Consider the following 24,590-nt stretch of genomic DNA (forward strand, 5'->3'; position numbering starts at 1 on the left):
TTGCACTTCAAATAATTTAAAATATGCAGACAACCCCTTATGAAGTACAATAACTGAATTCTTTTTTTTTGAATTCTTAAGTAAGATAAATCATCTCAATTGTGTGAAACCAGTTACTATAATCAATTAGTAAAACTTTATTTCATCATAGCAACCTTCTACATTTTCTGATAATGGTTTATGTGACGTTTGTCTTCCTGTTGGACTGTTTGTCCCTCAAAGGCACAGATCTGTAAAACGCTAATTTGAATCTCCAGTACGAAACATCCTGTCTGGCATATTGAATACTGGGATGAAAGTTAAGGATGGGAATCAATATAAAGGCAAATAAATTGTTCACAATAAAACATCCCTTCTAATTTAGAAGTCCTTTGATTATTGCCTATGTGACAATGTGGAGAAACAAGATTTTAGCAAGGTGAACATATACATCTGGCCAAATGGCCAGGAAAAAGATTAACAACTCTTCTGTTTCTGTGTCCATCTGCCACCTCAGAAGAAAACTGGAAATCCTAAGTTGCTTGAATTCTCCTCTGAGAAACACTGCAAGAAAGCTCTCAAACTTGGTCTCATTTAAAAGCAGGTATGAAAAACTGAGGTGTTGTTTATGCATCTCTCAATGCTGTAACCTTGCTATCTTGCCTGATTAATGACAAAATTAGCATCTATGCAAATGCAAAAAGGTGAGAAGGAAGTGAACTAATACTTATTTGGGGTGAAGATCCTAGGTATGCTTATTTATTTTATTTCTCAAAACAGCTCTGTGAAATAGACTTCACAAGGAGGTAGCTGACACACTAGTGTATTAAACAGCTCCCCTAAGATCATGAATTGTACTACTGTGTCGATACCAAAAGTCCTTGCTCTTCCCACTGTTTCCTAAATTTGAATTCAACAGTCTTTTCCTGTTCACCTGCTCTTATAAGGAAAACTTTACACATGAAATAGCACTAATCTTCAATGCAACCCACATATAAATATACCTGGTTATATGTACATAGGTGTTTTATAATATATAAATGTATTTATAAGTGCAGGCTCCATATTACCCCTTCGTCCATGACTAAGTCCATATTAATTATCAGTTACTAAATTGACGTTAATTATCCTATTTTTTCTTTCTTCTAGAGCCATTATTAAAAGCAAAAATGGATTCATTCATTTTTAACTATTTAATTAGGAGATCGGTTTAGGTATATCAAAGATAGTTAACATCTAATTTAATTCAGTTAATCATAAGTTCAACCATTAGCAAACAGAAATTTTCTGTGATTCCTCAGCATGTCTTGCCTTTTAATGAGATTCATGGTTAATCTTTGAAAGTGAATATTCAGTGTATAAATATTCCAAACAAAAAAGTAAGATTTGGTTATATCTGGTCAGAATTCAAACCAATGCTTTCTTTTATATTTATGGGTTTTTTTCTTTTAATCTCATTCTTTCTATTACATTAACAGACAGCGATTTATAATAATTAAAGAGCTGTAGAGTGTGGTGGAAAGAACAAAAGCTTTGAAACCAAATGAACTCAAATCCAGCTGTACCACAAAACAATTTACTCAAATTGTTATGGCCCTTGATACTTCATCTGTGAAATGGAGATACTGTTACGTGCCTCAAAGAATTTTCAAGAGGAGTAAATGATGTATTTGCAAAGTATATGCTACAGTGTATGCTACAGAAGTTGGAAATCAACAAAAACTGGAATCTTCCTATCACTCCAGATCTGCTTAAATTTATTTGCTTTTGTAATCAGAGTATGCTTAAAATTGTTCCAATAAAAGTGCCTTGACATCAGAACAAACACATTAAGAGAGCAGTACCATGTTTCATTTCCTCTTTTAAAACAGAAAGACTCCTTATTCAGAAAAGCATATGTAAAATGAACAGTTTTTAACATAATTTTTCTTAGAAATAAAACTTGTAAAGTTGCAGTGTTTACAATGCACTGTTGGAATATTTAAAACTGTCTCTTCTAGATGTTTCAGATATGGTATTAAATTGAAATAAAGGTGTTTTAGGGTTGTTTCTGAAGTCCAATTTCTAACAGGCTGTCTTTCAACAAAGTTTTTATTTTAATTGTTTTCCCCAGGTAGGCTGCCTGTGTTTTAAAATGACTTCAAAATTTGATACTTTTAAAAGAACACAGTCCATAAACTGGAAGATGCTTATCTGTTTGTACATTATATTAAAATTAAAAGACAAATCCTGAAATTTACTTAAATTAAATTATATGCAAATAAACAATTAAACACTACACCCATTTACTTATCTTATGTAATAACCTTTCTTTTCTGAGTTATACCTTTCAGCTTATTAGTCACCATCATTTAAGTTATTTTTCTACCTGATATAGTAGAATGAGAAAATAACCAAAGAGGTATTTTTCAATGTGCTTCCTGAGTAATTTCCCTAAAATTAGGAAATGTAATTTGTAAGTTTGGTTTTGTTTCCCATCTACATGGTATCATTAGAAATGTCATCACAGTTCCTATATAAACAGTAGCTATTTACATGCCCAGTAGCTGTTTACATTTTTTTTCTTTTTAATCATTGCCTTCTTGACCACACAAGGAGTAAATAACTGAATGCAGCATCAATAAAAGTAAACCAACAGACTTTTAGGAAAATATGCACTGCTATGTTCAGTGGTTAAGATAAATGGTTAGAATTCTCTCCCTTTAACAGATGAAGGCGCTGTAGCTCAGAGAAGTTTAACTTCTGCTTCAAGGTCACACAGCATGAAAGGGTAAAGCCAGGATTTGAATAAAATTAGTCTAACTTTCAAATTTATGTTTATTTCAGTATTTAATCATGCAGTGCACAACTATACTCAATATTAAGAATAACATAGAACTCTTTCAGAAATTGAAGTACATATTAAATCTTTTAATTGAGGATTTAAAATAATTAATTTTAGAAAAAAATAAAGTCAGAAAATAAAATTTCAATTAGAGTTTCACTTCATCAAATGTTTACCCTGTGCACTATAAGAAGTTAGATTTACTAACCTAATGCATTTACTTAGGCCATTATTTTTTCAAATAGTATTTGAGGTAGAAGGTAGAGACAAGCTAAGAAGTAAATGTACAATGTGAATTATTTACTTTTAGACATATATAGCAAACACCTTTCTCCTGGAAAATTGCCTTTGCTTAATGTTAATACTGCTCAAAGCAACACCTCCCTAACCTCCACTATCCAGTATCTAAAACTACCAATTTCTTTTTCCTTAGCAAAAATGTTTTCTCTAAATGTATATTCTCTTGGTTGCCAAGCAACCAAAATTCTTCATTTAAGTATAAACGCACTGACACACAGGCAGAAAAGTGCCTAGAAGAAAATACAATAATAGACACCTCTATCAGCTATGGCCATCTGTGCTCAGTTTGACCCAAAGTTTTGGCAAGTTTATGTGGTCCCTCCTATCCCAAAGCATCTTGTCCTATAAAGAAAATTTTTACTCCCACTTCCTTCATTTTCCAGCAAGTCTGGGGTCAAGTGTGTTCTAAATCTGCCAGGCTGTGGACGTGAAATACTAAGGATTCATTAGTTACTTGTAATTAATTACAACCTCAATGGATAAATAAATAACTTTCCCTATTTTATTATGCAAAGTAATAAAATATTAAGCTGTAGTTGCAACACAGGCAGTTCTGTCCCATTTAGTCATATACATGAATTAGTACTTTAATCTTTTTAGTGGATAATTGAAGTTACCGTCTTAAAAAAAGAGACTGAGTCAACTTTTTGTATCAATTAAAGGACTACCATACAGCTACCAGTGAGGAAAAAATGCTACAATAAAACAATATAATTAATTCAAGCTGAAGTTAGTAACTCAATTATGTTTCTAAGAAATGGCCACAATCTAAGACACAAGTTGCTAGATGTGGGCCAACTATTTTAACCAATTGCTTTAAATGAACTTTTAGAAAAATACAAGTAAAGCTAAAATCTTACCAAAGGATTAAGTTATAATCTTACCGAAACCCTATCATCCGGTTACCCCTGTGATGTGCTGCAGATACGCTAATGTGAAAACCTCAGTAGGAATGTTCATCATGTGATTATAAAATATTAATCCACTACGTGAAATAAAGTCAAACAAGAGCACTCTACCAACGGGGGAATCTCTTTTGATCCATAAATAAATTATTTGTTAGAATGGCAGTTTTATAATTTGTCATAAGTACATTCTAAAAGACATCACAATTAATCTCTAAAACATACAAGCAACTCATGCAGCTCAATATCAGAAAAACAAACAACCCAATCCAAAAATGAGCAGAAGACCTAAATAGACATTTCTCCAAAGAAGATATACAGTTTGCCAACAAACACATGAAAGGATGCTCAACATCATTAATCATTAGAGAAATGCAAATCAAAACTACAATGAGATATCATCTCACACCGGTCAGAATGGCCATCATCAAAGAATCTACAAACAATAAATGCTGGACAGGGTGTGGAGAAAAGGGAACCCTCTTGCACTGTTGGTGGGAATGTAAATTGATACAGCCACCATGGAGAACAGTATGGAAGTTCCTTAAAAAATGAAAAATAGAACTACCATACAACCCAGCAATCCCACTACTGGGCATATACCCTGAGAAAACCATAATTCAAAAAGAGTCATGTACCACAATGTTCATTGCAGCACTATTTACAACAGCCAGGACATGGAAGCAACCTAAGTGTCCACCAACAGATGAATGGACAAAGAAGATGTGGCACATATATACAATGGAATATTACTCAGCCATAAAAAGGAACGAAACTGAGTTATTTGTAGTGAGGTGGATGGACCTAGAGACTGTCATACAGAGTGAAGTAAGTCAAAAAGAGAAAAACAAATACCATATGCTAACACATATATATGGAATCTAAAACAGAAAAAGAAAAAAAAAAGGTCAGAAGAACATAGGGGCAAGACGGGAATAAAGATGCAGACCTACTAGAGAATGGACTTGAGGATATGGGGAGGGGAATGGTAAGCTGGGACAAAGTGAGAGAGTGGCATTGACATATATACACTACCAAAGGTAAAACAGATAGCTAGTGGGAAGCAGCCGCATAGCACAGGGAGGTCAGCTCGGTGCTTTGTGACCACCTAGAGGGGTGAGATAGGGAGGGTGGGAGGGAGGGAGAAGAAAGATGGAAGAGATATGGGGACATATGTATATGTATAACTGATGCACTTTGTTATAAAGCAGAAACACACCACTGTAAAGCAATTATACTCCAATAAAGATGTTTAAAAAAAAAAAAGAGAGAGAACCGGGGGAGGAAAAATAAATAAATAAATCAAAGACATCACAATAATAGGAGACATTGAAAATCTGTCATTGTACTAGTAAAAGTACCATTGAGAAAATCATCACTTAAAAATAGATCTCTTTTGATCATCTGTGAGAATTCCTCTTAGGTCCTTAAGGTTTAGAAAATCTATATTTCTTTTGTTAACTGTCTTATGTATGTGCTTGTTTAGTCTAGGACACCATGACTTATCTACCTGATCTTATTTCTCTGTCTGATTTGGCATTTAGAAAATTAAACTTAGTGGACTACCTAAGTCATACATTTCTGTATGCTAATCTTACATATTCCAGGATTACTTTTTAGCTACACTTATTTTTACTTCCTATAGTTTAACAATTTTATCTTCCTTTCATTGTATATATACTTTTGTAACCTGCTTCAAACCCATTGTAGCATGAAGTGGCTTCATATGTATATGTACACACGCACATATATATTTTATATATATATATATATATATATATATAGAGAGAGAGAGAGAGAGAGAGAGAGAGAGAGAGAGAGAGAAAGAAACAGAGAGTAAATATCTTGACTAAAAAACAAAGTTACATACTATAGAACACTATGTCAAGCAGAAGGTAAGCACATCTTCTTTGGGTATTTGCTTTTTTTGAACAATTTCAGAAAGTAATAAAACATTTTTCTTTTCAGGGAAATATTTTAATTATGAATTAGAAAATTCTCACTTAAGAAGTTACCAGCATTTATATGTTTTGTAAAAAACAAAGTAGTTTTGAAGAAAAGATAGTTTTACCTACATTTGATGGGACCAGCCAATTTGACTTTAATTAACAGAATTGCATTAAGTAATTGACAAAAATTTTTTTTTCAAATTAGGTTCTCAGATAAACACACATGATTTCATGGTAATCAATATCTGACAACTGAGAGATGAACATTTCTCATCTAAATGAGAGAGAAGGCTTTAAAATGAAACAGACACTGAATAATCTATTTTAATTTGCTTGTTTCATAAGCAACTAAGCCTCTCAAAGTTTCTGGATTAGTAAATTAATTCCCTTAAGAGACTATAACTATTACTGAATTATGTCAACAATAATAAAACGATGGATAGGTAAATAGCATCAATTTAACCACAGACGGGCAGTGTGGTTTAGTGCCAAGCATGTGGACCAAAGTCAGAAAAAACCTAAATGTTACTCTAGATTTGTGATCACATGCAAATCATGAAATTCTCTGTGCCTTTTCCTTAAAATGAAGCAAAAAACACCTGATATGCCTCTGTACAGACTTGTTAGGGAAATTAAAAAAAAAAAAGAGGAATAGAGTTCTAAAACACTTTGGAAATAGAAAGCATTTTTTAAAATGTTAATAGTTCTGTGCATATCTGCATTTTGGAGAAAAAGGAAGGAAACTAACAAACTTTAGTGAGCACCTTGTTTTTCCACCCTCACAAGAAGCCATGAAACAGGTAATCATTTCCATTTTACAGATGAGAAAAATGAAATTCAGAGAGTAACCATGAAAAAGTTTGAATCATGCTTCTTCCAAATCAAAAGCATGCACTATTTCACATAAACTTCAGTCAGAATGAAATGTTAAACAATATTTGATTTGCTGCATTTTATTAATCAAGTTTACTAATACTGTTGATGTTAAATATTGAGCAACGGTGTAAATTTGAGAAAGAAATGACAGTACTTAAACGTATCAATGTCCAAAGTAGAATATTGTTATCCTGCTTTTTTGCAGAAAGAAAAACATGGTTTACAGTAAGTTAAGATTTGCTCTCTAAAGCAAAATTTGATAAATTCTAAGGAAATGAGAAGACATGGTAACAGAGTAGCATACATTGTTATATATACTCTAAAATGTTCTACTTTACCAAAATGTCTATAAAATAAGCATTAGTGATCTCACTGTACTTTAGACAGTACAGATTTCTGGATATTGAGTTACAGGCTCTTAGCCAGTCAATTCACGCAGCCACGGTCATTCTACCCAGGAAAATCAGTCCTGGCCAATTAGCTAGCTTCACTGATTTCAGAAGAAGCTCCATGGCTTGGCTTGAGACATGAAAAATGACTCCTTTCCTTCAGCACGCATCACTGACTGAGCTTCTGGCCTTTAAGCAGCATATTTGCAGCATGTTCAACAGTAATTCCTTACTTTATCAAAGATTTACTGAGCATCTGCATTGATCCAGCCCTATTGAAGGTGATGGGAATACAGCAATAATAAACAGATGAAAACGTTTCCCCGGTGGAACATATATTTTAGAGGGAAGACATACCATAAACAAAATAAAGAAGTAACATATGTGTTATGTTGGGTGATGATAAGGACTAAGAAGAAACGAAAAGAAGAAAAGAGAAGAAGGAAGGTTGAGGGAATGAGAACTTTGCAAGGTGACTTTGAGAAAAGATGTGAGAGAAGCACAAAGCCAGCAGTCCAGGCTGAGAGCCCAGGCAGCCCAAGGCGGTGAGGCAGGAGCTCCCGAGGCTGGGCCACAGCCCACAGTGAAGCGGCTGAGCAAGCTTAGGGAGGGACAGCCAAGAAGAAGAGAAGTCAGGAAATGACTGACTGATGAGAGCAGGCCACAAAGGGCCTTGGGGCTCACTGTAGGGATCTGGCTTTTACTACGAGTGAAATGGAAAGCTGTGGGTTTTGAGCAAAGGAGTGAAATGATCTGACCTACATTTTAAAGGATCATTCCACCTGCTAGACTAAATCACAGAGATGAAGGACAGAAGCAGGGAAATCAACTCATCCATTCATTAGTTATTCATTCATTTATTCATTCATTCATCCAACAAAAATTTACTTTGTGCCTACTATGTTCCAACTAATGTTCTAGACTCTTGAGGTACATCAGTGAACATAGCAGATAAATACACCTGCCCTTGTGGAACTTCATTCTAGCAGGAGGAAGACAGATAAAATATAATCAAAATTACAGATCAGCAAATTATATCACACATGCGCTTATACCTTATAGTGTATATATATTATTCAAAGTCATGAGATTGGTTGGGCTCGTCACCTCAGTGGAATAGAGTAGATTAGAAAGAGAAGGATTGCAAGAATTGATTCCAGGGGCATCCCAGCGTTTACCATTTCGGGAGATGAGAAGAAGCTGGTGAAGGGGGCTGATCAATTCTACGGGGGAGGAATATGAAACACTGTAATAGAGAAATGGAGATCAGGCAGGATGAGGGGGTGGGGAGCTACAGTAATAAGTCAGTAAAGGAAGGTTAGTTCTCACTTAGAATGTGAGATATGAGCAAATACTTGGAAGCGTGGGAGGAAATTATCCAAGTAGGTGCTCTGGAGGAAAGAGCATTCTATGCAGAGTGAGGATCCAGGAGCAAGAGCTTTAAGGCAGGTGTATTCCTAGCAAGTTTTGGGACTAGCAAGAAGCTAGTATGAGTAAAGAAGATGAGCAAGGAAAGACAAGAGTGGGAAAGAATGATGGAAATCAGTAAGAAGATGTCTGTCTTCAATAATCCAAGGGAAGGATGATGGCATCTTAGACAAAGGGAGTAACAATATAAGTGATGAGAAAAGATCAGTTTCTGATTTTTTTTTTTTTTTTTTTTTTTTTTTTTTTGCGGTACGCGGGCCTCTCACTGTTGTGGCCTCTCCCGTTGCCGACACAGGCTCTGGACGTGCAGGCTCAGCAGCCATGGCTCAAGGGCCCAGCCGCTCTGCGGCATGTGGGATCTTCCCGCACCGGGGCACGAACCCGTGTCCCCTGCATCGGCAGGCGGACCCTCAACCACTGCGCCACCAGGGAAGCCCTATATATATTGTTGTTGTTGTTGTTGTTGTTGTTGTTGTTATTTGGCTGCGTTGGGTCTTTGTTGCTGTGCACGGGCCCTCTCTAGTTGCAGAGAGCGGGGGCCACTCTTCGCTGCGGTGGGTGGGCCTCTCATTGCGGTGGCCTCTCCTGCTGTGGGACATGGGCTCCAGGCGCATGGGCTTCGGTAGCTGTGGCTCGCGGGCTCAGCAGTTGTGGCTCACGGGCTCTACAGCGCAGGCTCAGTAGTTGTGGCGCACGGGCTCAGTTGCTCCGCGGCACGTGGGATCCTCCCGGACCAGGGCTCGAACCCGTGCCCCTGCATTGGCAGACGGATTCCCAACCACTGCGCCACCAAGGAAGTCCTAGATATATTTTTAAGAGAGAGCCAAGATTAACTGACAGAGTGCACATAGGATGTGAAAGTGAGAAGTCAAAGAACACCAAATTTTTGGCCCGAGCAGTTAGAAGATTGGGGTTGCCATCAATTGAAAAGGAGATGGCTGAGGGTTCTTGAGTCAGTTTTTATTGGGGAAGATATCAAGAGCTCAGATTTGGAAATGTTAATTTAAAATATGTATTAAGAAACTAATCAAATGTAATGAGTAAGTGGTTGGTTATATGAATATGGAATTCAGGAGAGATATACAGGGTGGAGACAAAATTTTGGACTCATATGTTCATATGTTATTTAAAATCATGAGTTTGATTGAGATCTTCAAGAGAATAAGTGTAGATTAAAAAGGAAGAGGTTTTCAAGAACTGATTCTAGGGATATTCCAACAGTTAAAATTTGAGAGCATGGAGAGAAGCTGGTGAAGGAGGCTGAAAAGGAGCTGGTCCAAGAAACAGAATAAAAATCCTGAGAGTTTGATTACTTAGAAGTATATGTACAGTGGGCACTGAGACCTGCCCAATGGATGTAAACATGTGGCTATCATGGTGGCTTTCGTAAGAGCAATTTTACTAGAGTGGCAGAAGCCAAGCCTGATGGGGGTAGATTTAAGAGATAATGAGAAGAAAGAAGACAGGAAAGGCAACTCTTTCAAAAATTTTGCTGAAAAGGGAAGAAAGTAAATGAGCCAGTAACTGGAAGAATGGAAATATATTCTCACGGCACATCGCAAAATAAAATGAAGAACTGACATCATAGGTCCATTTATTCAAGCCTAACCTAAATAAAGATTAATAGGGACCTAAAGTAATCCTACTATTGGGTCATTAACTAAACTTCACTTTACCCTATATTTCTTCAGTCACCAGTATGAAGAAATATAAAAATATGAAAACAACTTTTTACACAGTAAAACTTGTATGCCTATGAGAGTATAGAAAGTATCAACCTTTCTTATAACATGTTGTGTTGGGATTAAACATACATACTCAAGTCAGACTGCTGGGTTCAAATTCCATTCCACCATAAACCAGCTCCATAAACTTGACCTCCATTAGCCTTGGTATCCTCATTTGTCAAATGGTGAGATGTCGTGGATTATGGTGAAGGCAAGACAATGCCCCGTGCTCACCAGTGTCTGACATAATGTAAACACTTTATATATGTTAGAATCTATACATGATAAAACATTTCAGAAAAATGTCAATAATCTGAAACAAATAATCCATAACAATGCCCTTGGCTCCCAGTTGCCAGTTGTCAAACAGGGTTTATAAATGTCTCTCAACATTTCCTCAATACCTTAAAACTTGGTTTTTATTCCCTAATTGTTTCCTAAATATGCATACATGTCTGGAAACTGCATCCCTAGAGACAATTCTTGACTGCCACGTGTAAATTATCTTCCAGTTAGATTCTGTCATCTTCATGACTTTATTGTCCCATTTTGTCTCAGAATTTTAACACCAGGGAAAATCCAGTAATCTTTGTACAATGGTTGCATACATGTTAGTACATGGTACTATATATATATATATTACATGCACATATTTTATAAATGATATTTGTCTAACAGAAGTTTTAAAATTTTTCACTTCTCTGCCTTCTTCATACTCTCTCCTCCTTATTTATTGTACTACTAAAATTGGCTGCTGTTGTCACAGACTACTTAAAGCCTGAAAGCATTAGAATATATTTACCATATTCCATATCTAGGAGGCTTTAAGAAACCCTTTAATTCATTTTGGCCATGTCACTTGCCAGTTACTCTTCTTCAGTTTCCACTCCCAAGCTCCTTATTCTGAATACTACCTAATTTCATGGATATTCATCAAGAGCTGAACCTTAGACATATTAATTCTTGGAAGACAGGACATACCTCAGGGCCTGTGGAATCCTTTACAGTCACTAACTCAACAGTCCCTCACAGCTAATGAGGTTCTTTGGCAGTTTTTCATTGTAATGATGGCAAAGTGCAAGCTGCAGACAGTGCAATGGAAAATTGATTCCACAAAATATGAAGTATATAAATATCTTTTCAAAACTAGTCCTAGGGTAGTTGCCTCAAAATCTAATGGAACAATAAAGGATTAAAATAATTTGGGTTTTAATAAAGGCAAAGAGAGAAATAAACAATAACTCTGTCAGAAAATAAACTATGTCTATGGAAATATATCAACAAAAGAGAGAGACCAAATCAAGCATCCTGAAGCCATATATGAACTATGCAACATGAGCTTAATTGTCCATCAATATTCCTGTCTGTGATACTCATTTATACATGTCTTGAAAACTTATAGAGGCCTTTAAGTCACAGTTTAATACATTTAATAAACACATACCAACAGGGAAAAAATAGAATCAGAAAATAATCATAGATTGTTTAAAAAAAAAACAATGGGGAAGTCAAAAGTCGAGGCAGTAAGAAAATGTTTTCTCCCTTTGAATATAATCCTCACACTCCACCCACACAATTTCATCATTATTCCTTAGGAGAGTAAGACTTATCATCTGAAAATCCAAAAATGGATTCTCCACCTATTCTCCACAAATAATGTAAGCAACTGTTTGCAACCTGTACAGTACTGTAAATGAGGAGAGTCACTGCATATACGTGTGCACTTCCTTTGTCTCCAGTGCCCCTCTCTCATATTCTCACCCTTCTTCCCTGCTCCAAAAACACCTCCACAGGTCCTCAACTTGGAATCCTTGCTGCTACCAGTAACTGACCCATAGGAATGTACAGCATCTGCTGATGGCCTTGATTGAGGCAGCAAAAGTCATGCTTCTCTTGGTTCAGACAATACGTAATACTACTTTTCAAAGAGTTTTTAACACCAATAAGGGTGTGAAAACAAGATTAGCAAAAGCATACATCTATACTTTTATCTATGGAGTAAAAAAGCCCCTCTCTTAACAAAGACCACAGATGACCCTGTCTTTATAGGACAGTAGCTATGAACACAAATAATGGATTATGCAAGTCTGGATGTGATTTTTCTTTCTATCAATCTGAACCTAAGCAAATCATTTAACTTTTCTGAGACTGTTTCCACATCTAAGAAGTGGGAGTGATATGACTAACGTTGTTGTGAGGCTCAAATGATAAAAATCCCTAAAGAAACACTTAGCACTCAGGTCAATGACTGAACATAGTGATATGCAATAAATTTTATAATAATTATTATCATTATTATTAAATATTCAGTTCTGTTGCTTATATTTTGCCTGTGAGGAATGACACACAAGATATACATACATTTAATGTAAGGTGCACTAACTCTTCTTCTAAACCCTTTGGAAGAAAATCATTTCTAAACTTGATATTCAGTATTGATATTACAAACGCCTCCATCATTTCTCCTGGAACTCTTGATGGTTTCACTGTAAAAATAAATTTATTTATTATCAATTGCTAAAACTCATTTCTAATCTAAACGCAATCATAATTTGTTCACTTAACATTCTAAACACACTTTTAATAGAATATTTCTAGTTGCTTTTTTTGTTGTTTTTTTTTACTGAATTGCAAAAATCTCAGTGCCTAGACCAATGGTTCTCCCACTGTGGAACATGGGGCCCTAGGCATACCAGAGACCCATTAAAGATGCCTGGGAAATTAAAAAAACTGTGGTCATAATTATACAAAACATTGTTTGCCTTTTCACTATGTTGACATTTACACTAGAGGTGCAAAAGCAAAGGGCAGGTAAAACTGCTGGTGCCTTAGCACAAAGCAAAGCAGTAGTTCCAAAGTATTCAGCCCTAATTGTAGTCTTCACTTTCTAGGCACAGTAAAAATGAAATGCCAGTTTCACTTAAAAACTGAAGAACTCTCTTTGAAGAAACAGTAAAATGATTAATATTATTAAATCTAGACCATTAGATCCTGATGTCTTTTCAATATTTGGGTGACAAATAGTGAAACGTGGACAAAGAACCATTAATCTGTACCACTGTAAGTAGCCTCAAAGAAAAGCATGTGTGTGATGGATTGAGTTGAAGGCTGAACTAGGTGCTTTATTTACAGAATACAATTTTTACTTGAAAGAACAACTGACAGAGAAACTACACTTTTTTTAGATTTGGTATGTGACAGACCTTTTTTGTTTGTTTGAAAATGAACAAAGGAAGCCTAATACATCAGGACAACAACTAACTAATTACTAATGATAAAATTTGAGCTTACAAGTGAAAATTCAAATTTGGAAAACTTCAAACCATCACCATGAGGTTGTGAATCAATATATTTAACGACTCTTTTGATAAGATCCTTATCAGTTATAACCAGTATTTTCTAAATGATCAATGCCTGATATTTCTAAGTCACACACAGGTAAAATTTCCATTCAGAATGCAAGATAGATCAGTATTTTCATTCAACAAAGTATGAAAAGTTCAATGGTAGGGTTTCAGATTCCTAATTGCAAGTAAGTTTTAAGAAACAGACAGTTGTGGAATTCCGGTGTAGTATCAAAAGAAAATCATCAATTATCTGAAAAGGATATCAAAATATCTTTCCCTTATCCAGCTTTGTCTATCTGAGTGAGAACGGATTATCTTCATGTACTTTAACCAAAAGAAATATTGCAGTAGATGGAATAAGAAGATTTGAGAATCCAGCTGTCTTCTCTTAGGCCAGATATTAAAGGGATTTATTAAAATGTAAAATAATGTCTCTCTTTTCATTATTTTTTAAGTTTGGCAAAATTAAGTTCTTTTAATAAAATAAAATAAAAATATGTTATATGGTTAATGTGATTTTAAAGAAATTAATAAACATTTTAAATTTTTCTCAGTTTTAATGTTCAAAATATAAATATTAATAGATAAGACACACCCAAGCAAAAGCTCTTGGGGTCTTGTGACCGACAAATTTGAGAACTGCAACCTAGAAGCATATACAGTATTTCTCTCCATTTAAACCCTAAGTTCCATGTGAGACCACCCACCTAAATTCCTCTTTCCTCTTTGAGTCTTCTGACAATTCTCAGTTCCTTTGTAGAACAGACATAATTAGTATGTCTTTACGTCCTTAGTTCAAATAATGATCAAGATCAAATTTACTAACCTCCTTTATTCCCCCGGCTTCTCTCTGCTGATTATTCCTGAAGCACAAGAATGCACACACCAGTCTTAGCTCTTCTACCATTTCATTCAGCAAACATGTACTGAGCACCTACTATACACCAGGCTCTAGGAGATATTATTATCAAGGAGATATAATACTAGGAGATAATAAAGACCAATGAGGTGGGATAGGGAGGGCTGGAGGGAGGTTCAAGAGGGAGGGGATATGGGGATATATGTATACACATAGCTGACTCACTTTGTTGTACAGCAGGAACTAACACAACATTGTAAAGCAATTATATTCCAATAAAGGTGTAAAAAATAAAAGAAATAAAGACCAATGAGACAAAGCCTTTGACCTTCAAGAAGTCCAGCCCAGTCCCTAAGTTGCATGTTCCCATAAAACACATATTAAAAGAGAAATGCTTATGGATGTGCTACAGCTCCAATTTTTTTGTTGAACCTAAAAAAGTGGTACAAAGTGTATATGAGCTATTCTAACATAATCAAGACTCTTCTTAGCATACAAAGATATAAAATAAAAGGATAATAAACCTTGTGTCTGCAACACAAAAGCCATCCTTCAAAGACACTCTCATCCATGCCAAAGTTTTAGTTATGACAGGTAGGGGCAGTGAAGGTGTACAACTGGACAGAGCTCTGGAATGAGAAGTATCAGAGCCAAGTCCCCAGCACTGCCCCCTTCCCCCCCACACACAAATGTCAGAGCTTGAAAAAGAATGCAGATTAAATCATTTCTCTTTTACCCACTGACCCTCTGTTTGTCCACGGAATGTGATCAGCCATGACTCTAGCCAGAAACCTGAGTAAGCAACCCAGACTCCTATCAGTGTACACGAATAAATTGTTAAAAAAGGCATTGGAGCAAAGTTTACACTTAGAAACAAACAATTGAAATATCACCTCTGACAACCAGAGGTAATTTACAGCTTCTTTTTGCAGAATCACGGTAAATTAACTGTTTGAGCAGAAGGAAAAAAACTTTATTGTATACACTTGAAAGATACAACCAATAATAATATGAAATTCTAGCTCCCAACTACTGCTTTCAATATTCTTTGGAGAAACACATTTGCTTTTAATTTTAGGAGTGGTTGGAGCTTGGGAACTCAAACTTGGTTTACAATTTCAGCACTTCAGTTCACAGAAGGTACCCTGACAAACAATTTTTTTCCCATAAAAAAATCATCATGATGAATTCTCTCCAGATTTTTAAATAGGCTACAGTAAATATAAATAACTTTTCATATCGGTGCTATTTGAGGTTAAAAAAAGTAACAGACATATAATCCCCTATTACTAACAAAATGGTTTATAATCATTAATTTTTAGTCCTCGTGCCTAATGCAGAAACAGCACTATTTAATAAATTTAAGCTAAGCTAATCTTTGCATATCTCATGGATAAATAATAAGACTAAATAAATCTTCTAATGAAAACAATGGACATTTATTCTCACTGCAGAGAAAATGTAATGCATTGAACCAAACAACCAATAACATAATTTGTTTTACAGTTTAACAAATTTAAAGTCTAGAATGACTTAACTACCTGTCTTTAATAGCTGCTTAAATCTCTTCATCTAAGAAATAATTCCAGAGAAGGAAGGTAGAGCCAGGGAGTGGGTTTAAGGGAGGAATAACCCCAAATCAAAATAAAATTACATGTAAATCATAGCCTGAGTTAAACCAAATAGCTCAATAAGTAAGACGTATGTTAAGATCTTTAAAAAACTAATTAGGTAAAAGAGGACATATGGGTTAAAAGTTTCTTCAGGTCTATGTGTATAAGATAAAACTGAATTCCACTTAAAATTTTATCTCTAAGAATTATATCTCTATTAAGAATTATATCTCTAATTATATCTCTAATATCCTCTAGGCCATGAATATACTGTTCCATCCATAGAACAGACATAGCTAGCTAACATGAGAAAAAAATCACAGGGGATTCAGAAAGATAATAATAATAAATGAACATTTTTAAATGAAGAAAACCCCTCACCTCTGTAAAAACAAGAAAAAAAAGCAAGAAAACAAACACATGAGCCTCAGTTTCACTAGCATGTTGTGTCTGGGTTACTGCCGAGTATCACAACTACATTTGATATTTTGTGTTTTTGGCTGAGTGACACCAGAATCTCTTTGAAGGGAGTGAGGAGAGAGAACTTAGGAAATGGCAAACGAGCTTTCCAGAGTACAGCTATATCATTTCTAGTTGATTATCAGAACAACATTGGAAGTAGTTCAATTAAAAAGCAAATCAATGAAACACTGAGGTAGTAACAGCCAAAAATATACCCCGGGAAAGGCCAAGCTTGAAATCTTTTGGCTTACGCTTTGAAACACTAGTTTCTTGCTCATCAGCAGACAGAACAACTTGTACCTATACCATGGCATTGAACAACACAGTTTCGTCTCAAGAAACAGCTTCTAATCTCTGATCATTCACAGCACATTACATGCTTTAGTTCAAGAGGGAAGAGAGAGGATTACTCTAAGTCAGAAGATAGTGCCTAAAATGTGAAGGCAGATGAAATCAGGAATCTCCCCAAACTTGGCCCAGCACATTGAAATTAGTCACTGTCTATAAAGGAACTGCCAAGACTGCTGAGGATGTGAAAGTTAATACCGCCCTGATGTAAACTGTCAGTCCACAGCCACTCCCCCTTGAAAGCCATGCTATAATGCTGATTTCTACCAAAGCTCTTCATTTTGGAATACGGATTTCTTAAGTCTGAAATTGCTCATTCTCTGGTAGACTTCCTTACTGTGAGGTGTTTAGTTTAGTGCGGTGATGTAACTTAGATAAATGAATATTTCTTTTTGTACTTCTGAAATGGCTAAAGAGCTCTCATTAGCCTTACACATATCATGGTGTGAGATGAAATATAAGGTAAAAACTGTCCATTGTTTGGTTTTGATCAGGATTGAGGCTAAATTGCATGTAATTCTTGTTAGTCTGTGTGACAGAACATTTTTATATGCTCCTGTCAGTAAAATGAACAATCAACAGTAAAGGTAAATTACTATAGAAAGTAAATATAAAGAGAACAATCTTCCTAAAAAACACATCAACAAATAATCATAAGGGATGACAAAATCATTACCTCTGCTCTCTGTGTTCTGGGAAAAGCAGTTGATTTTTCTATGGCGTAAACATCCACCAGGTAAAGACAGGCTCCTTGTTCGCGGTCCAGAATGGCTGCAGTCTGAATTATGCCAGTTTGTCGTCCAATAGTAAAGAGACGTCCCACAGTTTTTTCTTCACAACGGACTGAAACAATATAATACTCCACGGGGGCTTCAGATCCTCTAGGGCTAGCTGCTTCTATTGATATCACATTGGTGCCAATGGGTTCTCCTTCCTTCAAAATAGTGATATATTTGGGTTGTGTAAAAACAGGTCCATCAAGGCCCTGAAGAATGACGGTCAATTCAGTGGTTGATTTCCTCCTTTCAGGGCCAAGGTCTGTTGCTGAGACTATGAGATTATAGATCAGCTGAGAAGGCACCAGCGCTGAAGCCACTCTCAAGTCTCCACTATAACGATCCACAATGAAGGTGTCTGTGTCCCCATTGATGATCTCGTACTCCACCTCTCCATTCGCCCCTTCATCTGGGTCGGCAGCCATAATTGTTGTCAGAACAGAACCAATCACAGCTGAAGGGTCGGCAGCCAGGGCATTTTGTGATATAAACATTGGAACATTGTCATTGAGGTCTGTAACCAAAATGGTCACGTTTTTCAAAGCATACCGTCTAGTTTCAATAGGCACAGCTTGATCATTGGCTTTTACAGTTAACTCAAAGAGATTAGCAAATTCCCGATCTATTTCGGCATTTGTATAGATAGTACCTTTGACTTCATCTATGCCAAAGTGGTTGCCCCTTGGCATCTGTTGGATGATCGTATAGCAGAGTTGCCCATTAATGTCTGCATCAGGGTCATGTGCAGTCACTGAAATGACAGACGTTCCAATGGGAATGTTCTCAACAATAGACTTGAAAATATCCCCAGGAGGGAAGCTAGGAGGATTGTCATTAAAGTCTCTCACATGTATAACCACTGACATTGTAGATGAACGAGGAGGCCTTCCTTGGTCTTTTGCTGTTATATTTAATTTGTACAAAGACTGTGTTTCAAAGTCCAATTTTTTGGCAAGAAAAATACTCCCAGTGTTTGGGCTAATGCTGAAAGTTCCATGATTGTTAGTCCCAGTAATACTGTAATGTAAGTCAGCATTGTCACCTGAATCTGAATCAGTTGCAGTAACAGAGGACACGAGTTCACCAATTCTCATGTTTTCCAAAACATCAACAAATAGTGTTGATTTAGGGAAAGAAGGGGTATTGTCATTTTCATCTAAAATATCAATATTTAAGGTACAAGTCGAATTGAGGGAAACTGCCCCTGAATCCACTGCTTGAATTACGAGGGAATAGGCAGCTGTTGCTTCATAGTCTAATTTGCCAATAAGTGTCACCTGACCAGAGGTACTGTCTATAGCAAACTGTCTTTCTTCATTTCCTTTTATTACAGAATAATGAATAAGTCCATTATTACCTTCATCAACATCTGAGGCAGATACTCTTAAGACTTGTGTCAGGTTGGCTGCTGACTCTGATATTGTCGCTTGGTAAAAGTCTTTTAAAAACTTGGGAGCATTATCGTTTATGTCCTTCATGTAAACATGTACTGTGGCCTGATCCTTGAGAGGCTGAGGGAGCCCCTGATCTGTTGCAGTGACTGTAAAGCTAAACACTGCAGTCCCTCTCCGCCTCATAAGAGACTCCCTGTCAAACTGATGAGTATTTGTAATTTCCCCACTAATTGCATGCAGCTCAAAATCTGGCTGCACCATTTCAAAAGAATACCTTACTTCTCCATTTGGCCCGAAGTCTTTATCTATAGCACTTACTTTGCCCACAAACGACCCAGCTCTCTGTTCTTCCTCAAAGTAAAATGTGTAATTGGTACTGTTAAAAAGAGGTCTGTTATCATTTACATCTTCTAAAATTACAGTAACATTCACAGTAGCACTAAGGGGTTCCACTGCTCTGTCAGAAGCAACAACCAGTAAAACATATCTGTCTTGAAGTTCACGGTCCAGTTCACTTTTTATATACAATTGACCATCTGGGAATATGCCAAAAGCATCCCCTGTATTGCCTTCAGCAATGCTGTATGCAATTTCACCATTTGCTCCTGAATCCTTATCAAAAGCTTGCACTTTAAAGAATCGAGAATTCACAGGTTCTGACTCAGAAAGGGTGACCTCATAAGAAAGTTGGTCAAACACTGGTGGGTTGTCATTTACATCATGGACATAAACTGTTAAGATGAAACTAGAGGAGAGCTGAGGAACACCCACATCAGATGCCAAGATCTCTATCTGGTAGGAACCAGCGTGAACATCCAGGGGTCCTAGCAGACTAATATTACCATTCCTTTCATTGATAGTAAAGAGGTTCTTGGGGTTTTGCTTCAGGCTATAGAGTACCATGCCATTGACACCTTCATCAGGGTCCACAGCTTTGGCTTGGAAAATGCTGTGACCTGCCTGCCAATTCTCTACCACATGCACACTCTCTACTGCCTGAAGGAAATGGGGAGAGTTGTCATTTAAATCCTTAACTGTTATGTTAACCATAGTGTCTCCAGTCACTGTGCCCCCACTGGCTACTACTTTCAGCTGATAAAAGGATTGCTCTTCTCTGTCAATCACACTTGCTGTGGTAAGCTGCCCAGTGACCTGGTTGATAGCAAACATACCTTTCTGATCCCCAGTAGTAATGAGATAACTGATGTTGGAATTGAGATCCATGGTGGATGCAGACACACTACCCACATGATATCCCAGAGCCACATTCTCAAAGACCACGAAGCTGTAGGCAGCCTGGCTGAATACAGGTGGGTTGTCTTGAGTGTCCAATACAGTGATGGTTACTATTGCCTGGTTTGGAGACTGTAAATTGCCACCATCGGTAGCCACTATTTGCAACTGGTAAGCAGTTTTTTCTTCTCTGTCTAGGGCCATTCTTGTAGAAATAACCCCACTCTGAGCATTGACCTGAAACCGAGACCTGTCCCCGGCTGATATACTATATTTGACAGTTCCATTGAGACCCAGGTCTGGGTCAGTGGCAGACACTGTGGTGATGTAGCTACCTCCAGGCTCATTCTCCTGAATATGAGCAAAGTACTGGACTGGGTAGAACACAGGGCTGTTGTCATTAATATCCAGGAGGCTCACATTGATTCGAGCCATTGATGACTGGGGAGGGGAGCCCAGATCTGTGGCCAGAACCAACAGGGAGTAGAAAGCTTGCTCTTCTCTGTCCAAGGAGGAGATAGTACTCAACCTCCCCGACACAGGATGCAGGCGGAAGGACCTCTGGTCAGTCTCAGACTCTTGGAGGGAGAAACGCACTGTCCCATTGTCACCCAGGTCCCCATCAGTTGCCCCAAGCACCAGTAGTTCAGTCCCTGTTGGGGCATTCTCAACCACAGACACCTCATATCCTTCCAGCTGGGTAAATACTGGCTTTTCATCATTCACATCCAGGAGGGTGACTACAAGCTGGGCATAGGAAACCTTGGGGTGAACCCCCTGGTCCCGAGCACTGATATTCAGTACAATCTGGGAAGCGAGTTCACGGTCCAAGCCCCCAGCAAACCCAGTGGTCACCAGGCCGCTGTGTTCACTGATGTGGAACCAACCTAGTCCGTTCCCAGAGACAATGCTGTAACGCAGATTAGCATTGAGACCAGAGTCGCCGTCAGTGGCAGACACTCCACTCACATAGCTTCCTGGGGGCGCCTCCTCGCTCAGGTTCACTCTGTACACTTGTTGGGCAAAGACGGGAGGGTGGTCATTGATGTCATTGACGAAAATCACCAAGCTCGCCACAGAAGAGCGCGCCTGAACCGCTGCGCCAGGGGGCGCCCCGTAGTTATCAGAGACAGAAACTGTTAGGTTGTAAGAAGGGATGCGCTCCCGGTCCAGGGCGCTGGCTACTTTGATGAGGCTCAGGTTCGGCACTTTGCTGCTCTGCACCTCAAAGTGGCGCTGCTCGTTGCCCCCAAGAATCTGCACAGAGATGTTCCCGTTGGCCGCGGGGGAGTCTGCGTCCGTCACGGTGAGCAGAGCCACCACAGTGCCCACCTGAGCATTCTCATCTACCGAGGCGTAGCGTGAGGTGGCAGGGAAGTAGCGGAATTTCACCACAGGGTCGTTGTCGTTGACGTCCAGCAGCTGAATCAGCGCCTCGGCGCGCCCAGTGAGGGAAGGCACGCCTCGGTCCATAGCCTGCACGGTAAGCGAGTACTGGCGCCGGGCCTCGAAGTCCAGGGGCTCCCGCACCGTGATAAGCCCAGTTTCGGGGTCCATTTGGAAGGGGGTCCCCTCGTCCTGCAGCCGGTAGCGGATATCCGCGTTGGTGCCCTCGTCCGCGTCCGCTGCCGCCACCTGGAGGACGCTGGAGCCCACCGCCGCGTCCTCAGGCACCCCCGCCTGGTAGTGGGAACTACCAAAAACTGGGGGGTTGTCGTTAATGTCCTGCACAGTTACGTTTACCTGAAGGTAGCCCCGCCGCTTCGGCTCTCCCTTGTCCTCCACTTCCACCAGTAGTTGGTACTGCGGCGTGACCTCGCGGTCCAGCCCGCCCTTGGACACCAGATGCAGGAACGCGCCCTCGCCACTCGGGTTCAGGGTGATGTCCAGGCGGAAGCGACCCGCCTCGTTGCCCTGGACGATGCGATAGGACCGGTGGTCCACACCATTGGAGCCGATGTCTGAGTCGGTGGCCGTATCTAAGATGACTTGCCGCCCGCTGCTACTGTCCTCCTTGAAAGTGACCACAATCGAGGGTTCAGGGAAGACCGGGGCGTTGTCATTGAGGTCCCGCACCAACACTCGCACTTCGGTGGGGTAGGTGGGTGAGCTGGAAAGAACCACCAGGTTGATCACGTCGCTGGGTAGGCTCTCGCGGTCGATGGTGGCAGTGGTGTACAGGGCCCCGGTGCTACTGTTTATGGCAAACAGGGCGTGGCTTTCGCTGAGTCGGTAGGTGAAGCCTGGGCGCGTCTGGATGGTACCCACCAGCGTGCCGGGAGGTTGCTCCTCCAGCACCTCAAACACCTGGCGCTGCTCGGCCCCGCTGACCCGGGCCGGCCGCGGTAGCAGTGACAGCAGCCAAAAGACGCGAAGGAGCTGAAATAATGATAAAGTGGGCAGCGGGAGCCACGGGCGGCCAGGAGCCCTGTCTGCTGCCAAGTCCATGGTCCTGGCTCCCTGGAACGGTGTGATAAAGAGAAGGAAGAGGTGAGGCAAAAAAGAGTGATAATGACAGGGATCAAGTAGGCACCAGCAAACATGCAGCCGATGTATCTGTCTGGGAGCTCTGCTATTTCAAAGAACCTCCAGTCCAGCAGAAGCAAGTCGCATCAGCAAAAGGCTCCAGGTAGCCATCTGGACGCTTAGCGCGGGAGAGATGCCTTGAGGAAAAGCGGCAGGGCATCCCTCGGGGCACTCCTGTTTGTTGACGAGTCCCCAGAAAAGTTTCTCAAACCTCCTATATTTTCCCCCTTCACTTTGTTCTCGAATCCAGAAAGTCTGAGCGTTTTCGGCTGGGTGGATGTGAGTTGGGAGAGGTTGCCTGTACTTAAGGTATATGAGGAATCATTGCAAACAATTGTCTTCAGAAACTTTAGAACTTACCCAAGGCGAAGAAACTGAAGAGGGAAGGACAAACGTCCGTAGCGGTGTGTGGAAAGAACAACTGCGCACTGGGGAGGGGGCGATGGGGAACCTGGAGATTATCAAATTGCTTTCCCAAAAGCTGGAGACGAGGGATTTCCTCGAGTCCCCTCTCCTCAAGAACGAGGCTGCAACGCCCCTCCAACAGGGCTGCAGAAGTGGCCGCTGAGGCCCAGGCGGCGGCGTCTGAGCGCGGGCAGCTAGCAAACTGCGTTCCAAGCGCTCGCTTTGGCGCTAGGTTCCGGTACCCGGGAGCGCTCAGCTCCGTCCCTTCTCCTCCAGCAGGAGCCGCCGCCGCCCCTGCTGCGGCTTCGAGCCCTTAGTTGGGCACAGGCAAAATCCAGCGCGCCTCAGCATTTTTTTTTTTTTTTTTTTTACCTCTGCCGGGACGCCTGCCGACCCATTATTTGTACATCCAAATCGAGCGCAGGTCCCGCTTTCTTCTCGGCCTCGCCGGGGTCGGGCAGGAGCAGCGCGCTGTCCCCGAGTCCCCTCCCCTCACCATGCCAGGGGACTCCTTCTCCGGCGGCCCCAGTCAGAAGCCCACTCTAGTGCGCCTCGCCCCTGACCTCGTGCCCTTTGCCTTTGCTTTTATTGTCCCGTGTCAGTTTCACTTTGTAATCCACAAGGCTTTTGGTTTGGGGCGGGGGGGTGGTGGATCCCTCTTTCTCCTTCACCGTTGGCGGTGGAGGCGGGGAAGTCGGCGCTGGGCTGTGGCGGCGCCCGCGGCAGCTCGGGACGGCGGCTGTCAGCGCTCTCCCTCTCGCCTGCCCGGGCTGAAGGTTGTACCGCTGTGGAGCTGGAGCTCCGCGAGCCCCTCTCAACCTCCGGCTGCTCCCTCACACTCTCCCCGCCCCTTCCCCGCTGCACGCGCGCGCGCACACACGCGCACACGCGCACACACACACACACACACACACACCCCGCGTTGTCGAAACACAGAGGGGGAGGGAAGACCGCGAGCTGGAGCAGGACTCAGAAACTTTGCTCGCCACTCATTGATCCCCGCACTTTAGTTTGCCCGGACTCCCCCTAGCTCCCCGTGCTGTCACCTACTGCCCCTCCCTCGCCCCAGCCCCATTGGGCCGGAGCTAAAGCAGCCCCGCCTGGCACTCCTACCGCGAGCGCTCTCCGACTTCTTCTGCCTCCGACTGGCTTCTCGGGATGCTAATCACTCCAGCCTCTCGGAGGATTGTAGGCTGTGGGGTGTGGGAGCTCGGCGTGTAGGAGGCGCTGAGAAGGGGGTGGGGTGGGGT

The 24,590-nt window shown here is 40.1% G+C and overlaps 1 protein-coding gene across 2 annotated transcripts in view; it reads right to left on the reverse strand.

Annotated features, from left to right (window-relative positions):
* The window catches only part of FAT4 (FAT atypical cadherin 4), a 173,160-nt gene extending 148,780 nt beyond the window's left edge, over positions 1–24,380 (reverse strand). Inside the window, exons 1-2 of one of the 2 annotated variants that reach the window (XM_073804851.1) lie at positions 23,296–24,380; positions 17,683–22,869 (exon numbers count right to left, since the gene is read on the reverse strand). In XM_073804851.1, the coding sequence (XP_073660952.1) occupies positions 17,683–22,857 (5,175 nt within the window). In that variant the 5' untranslated portion in view covers positions 22,858–22,869; positions 23,296–24,380. Of the gene's footprint in view, positions 1–17,682 lie in introns of both variants that reach the window. The other variant, XM_019927902.3, reaches the window with a different exon arrangement.
* Between the last annotated feature and the right edge of the window lie 210 nt (positions 24,381–24,590).

Source organism: Tursiops truncatus, chromosome 5 (genome assembly GCF_011762595.2).
Source record: "Tursiops truncatus isolate mTurTru1 chromosome 5, mTurTru1.mat.Y, whole genome shotgun sequence".
Classification (NCBI taxonomy): domain Eukaryota; kingdom Metazoa; phylum Chordata; class Mammalia; order Artiodactyla; family Delphinidae; genus Tursiops; species Tursiops truncatus.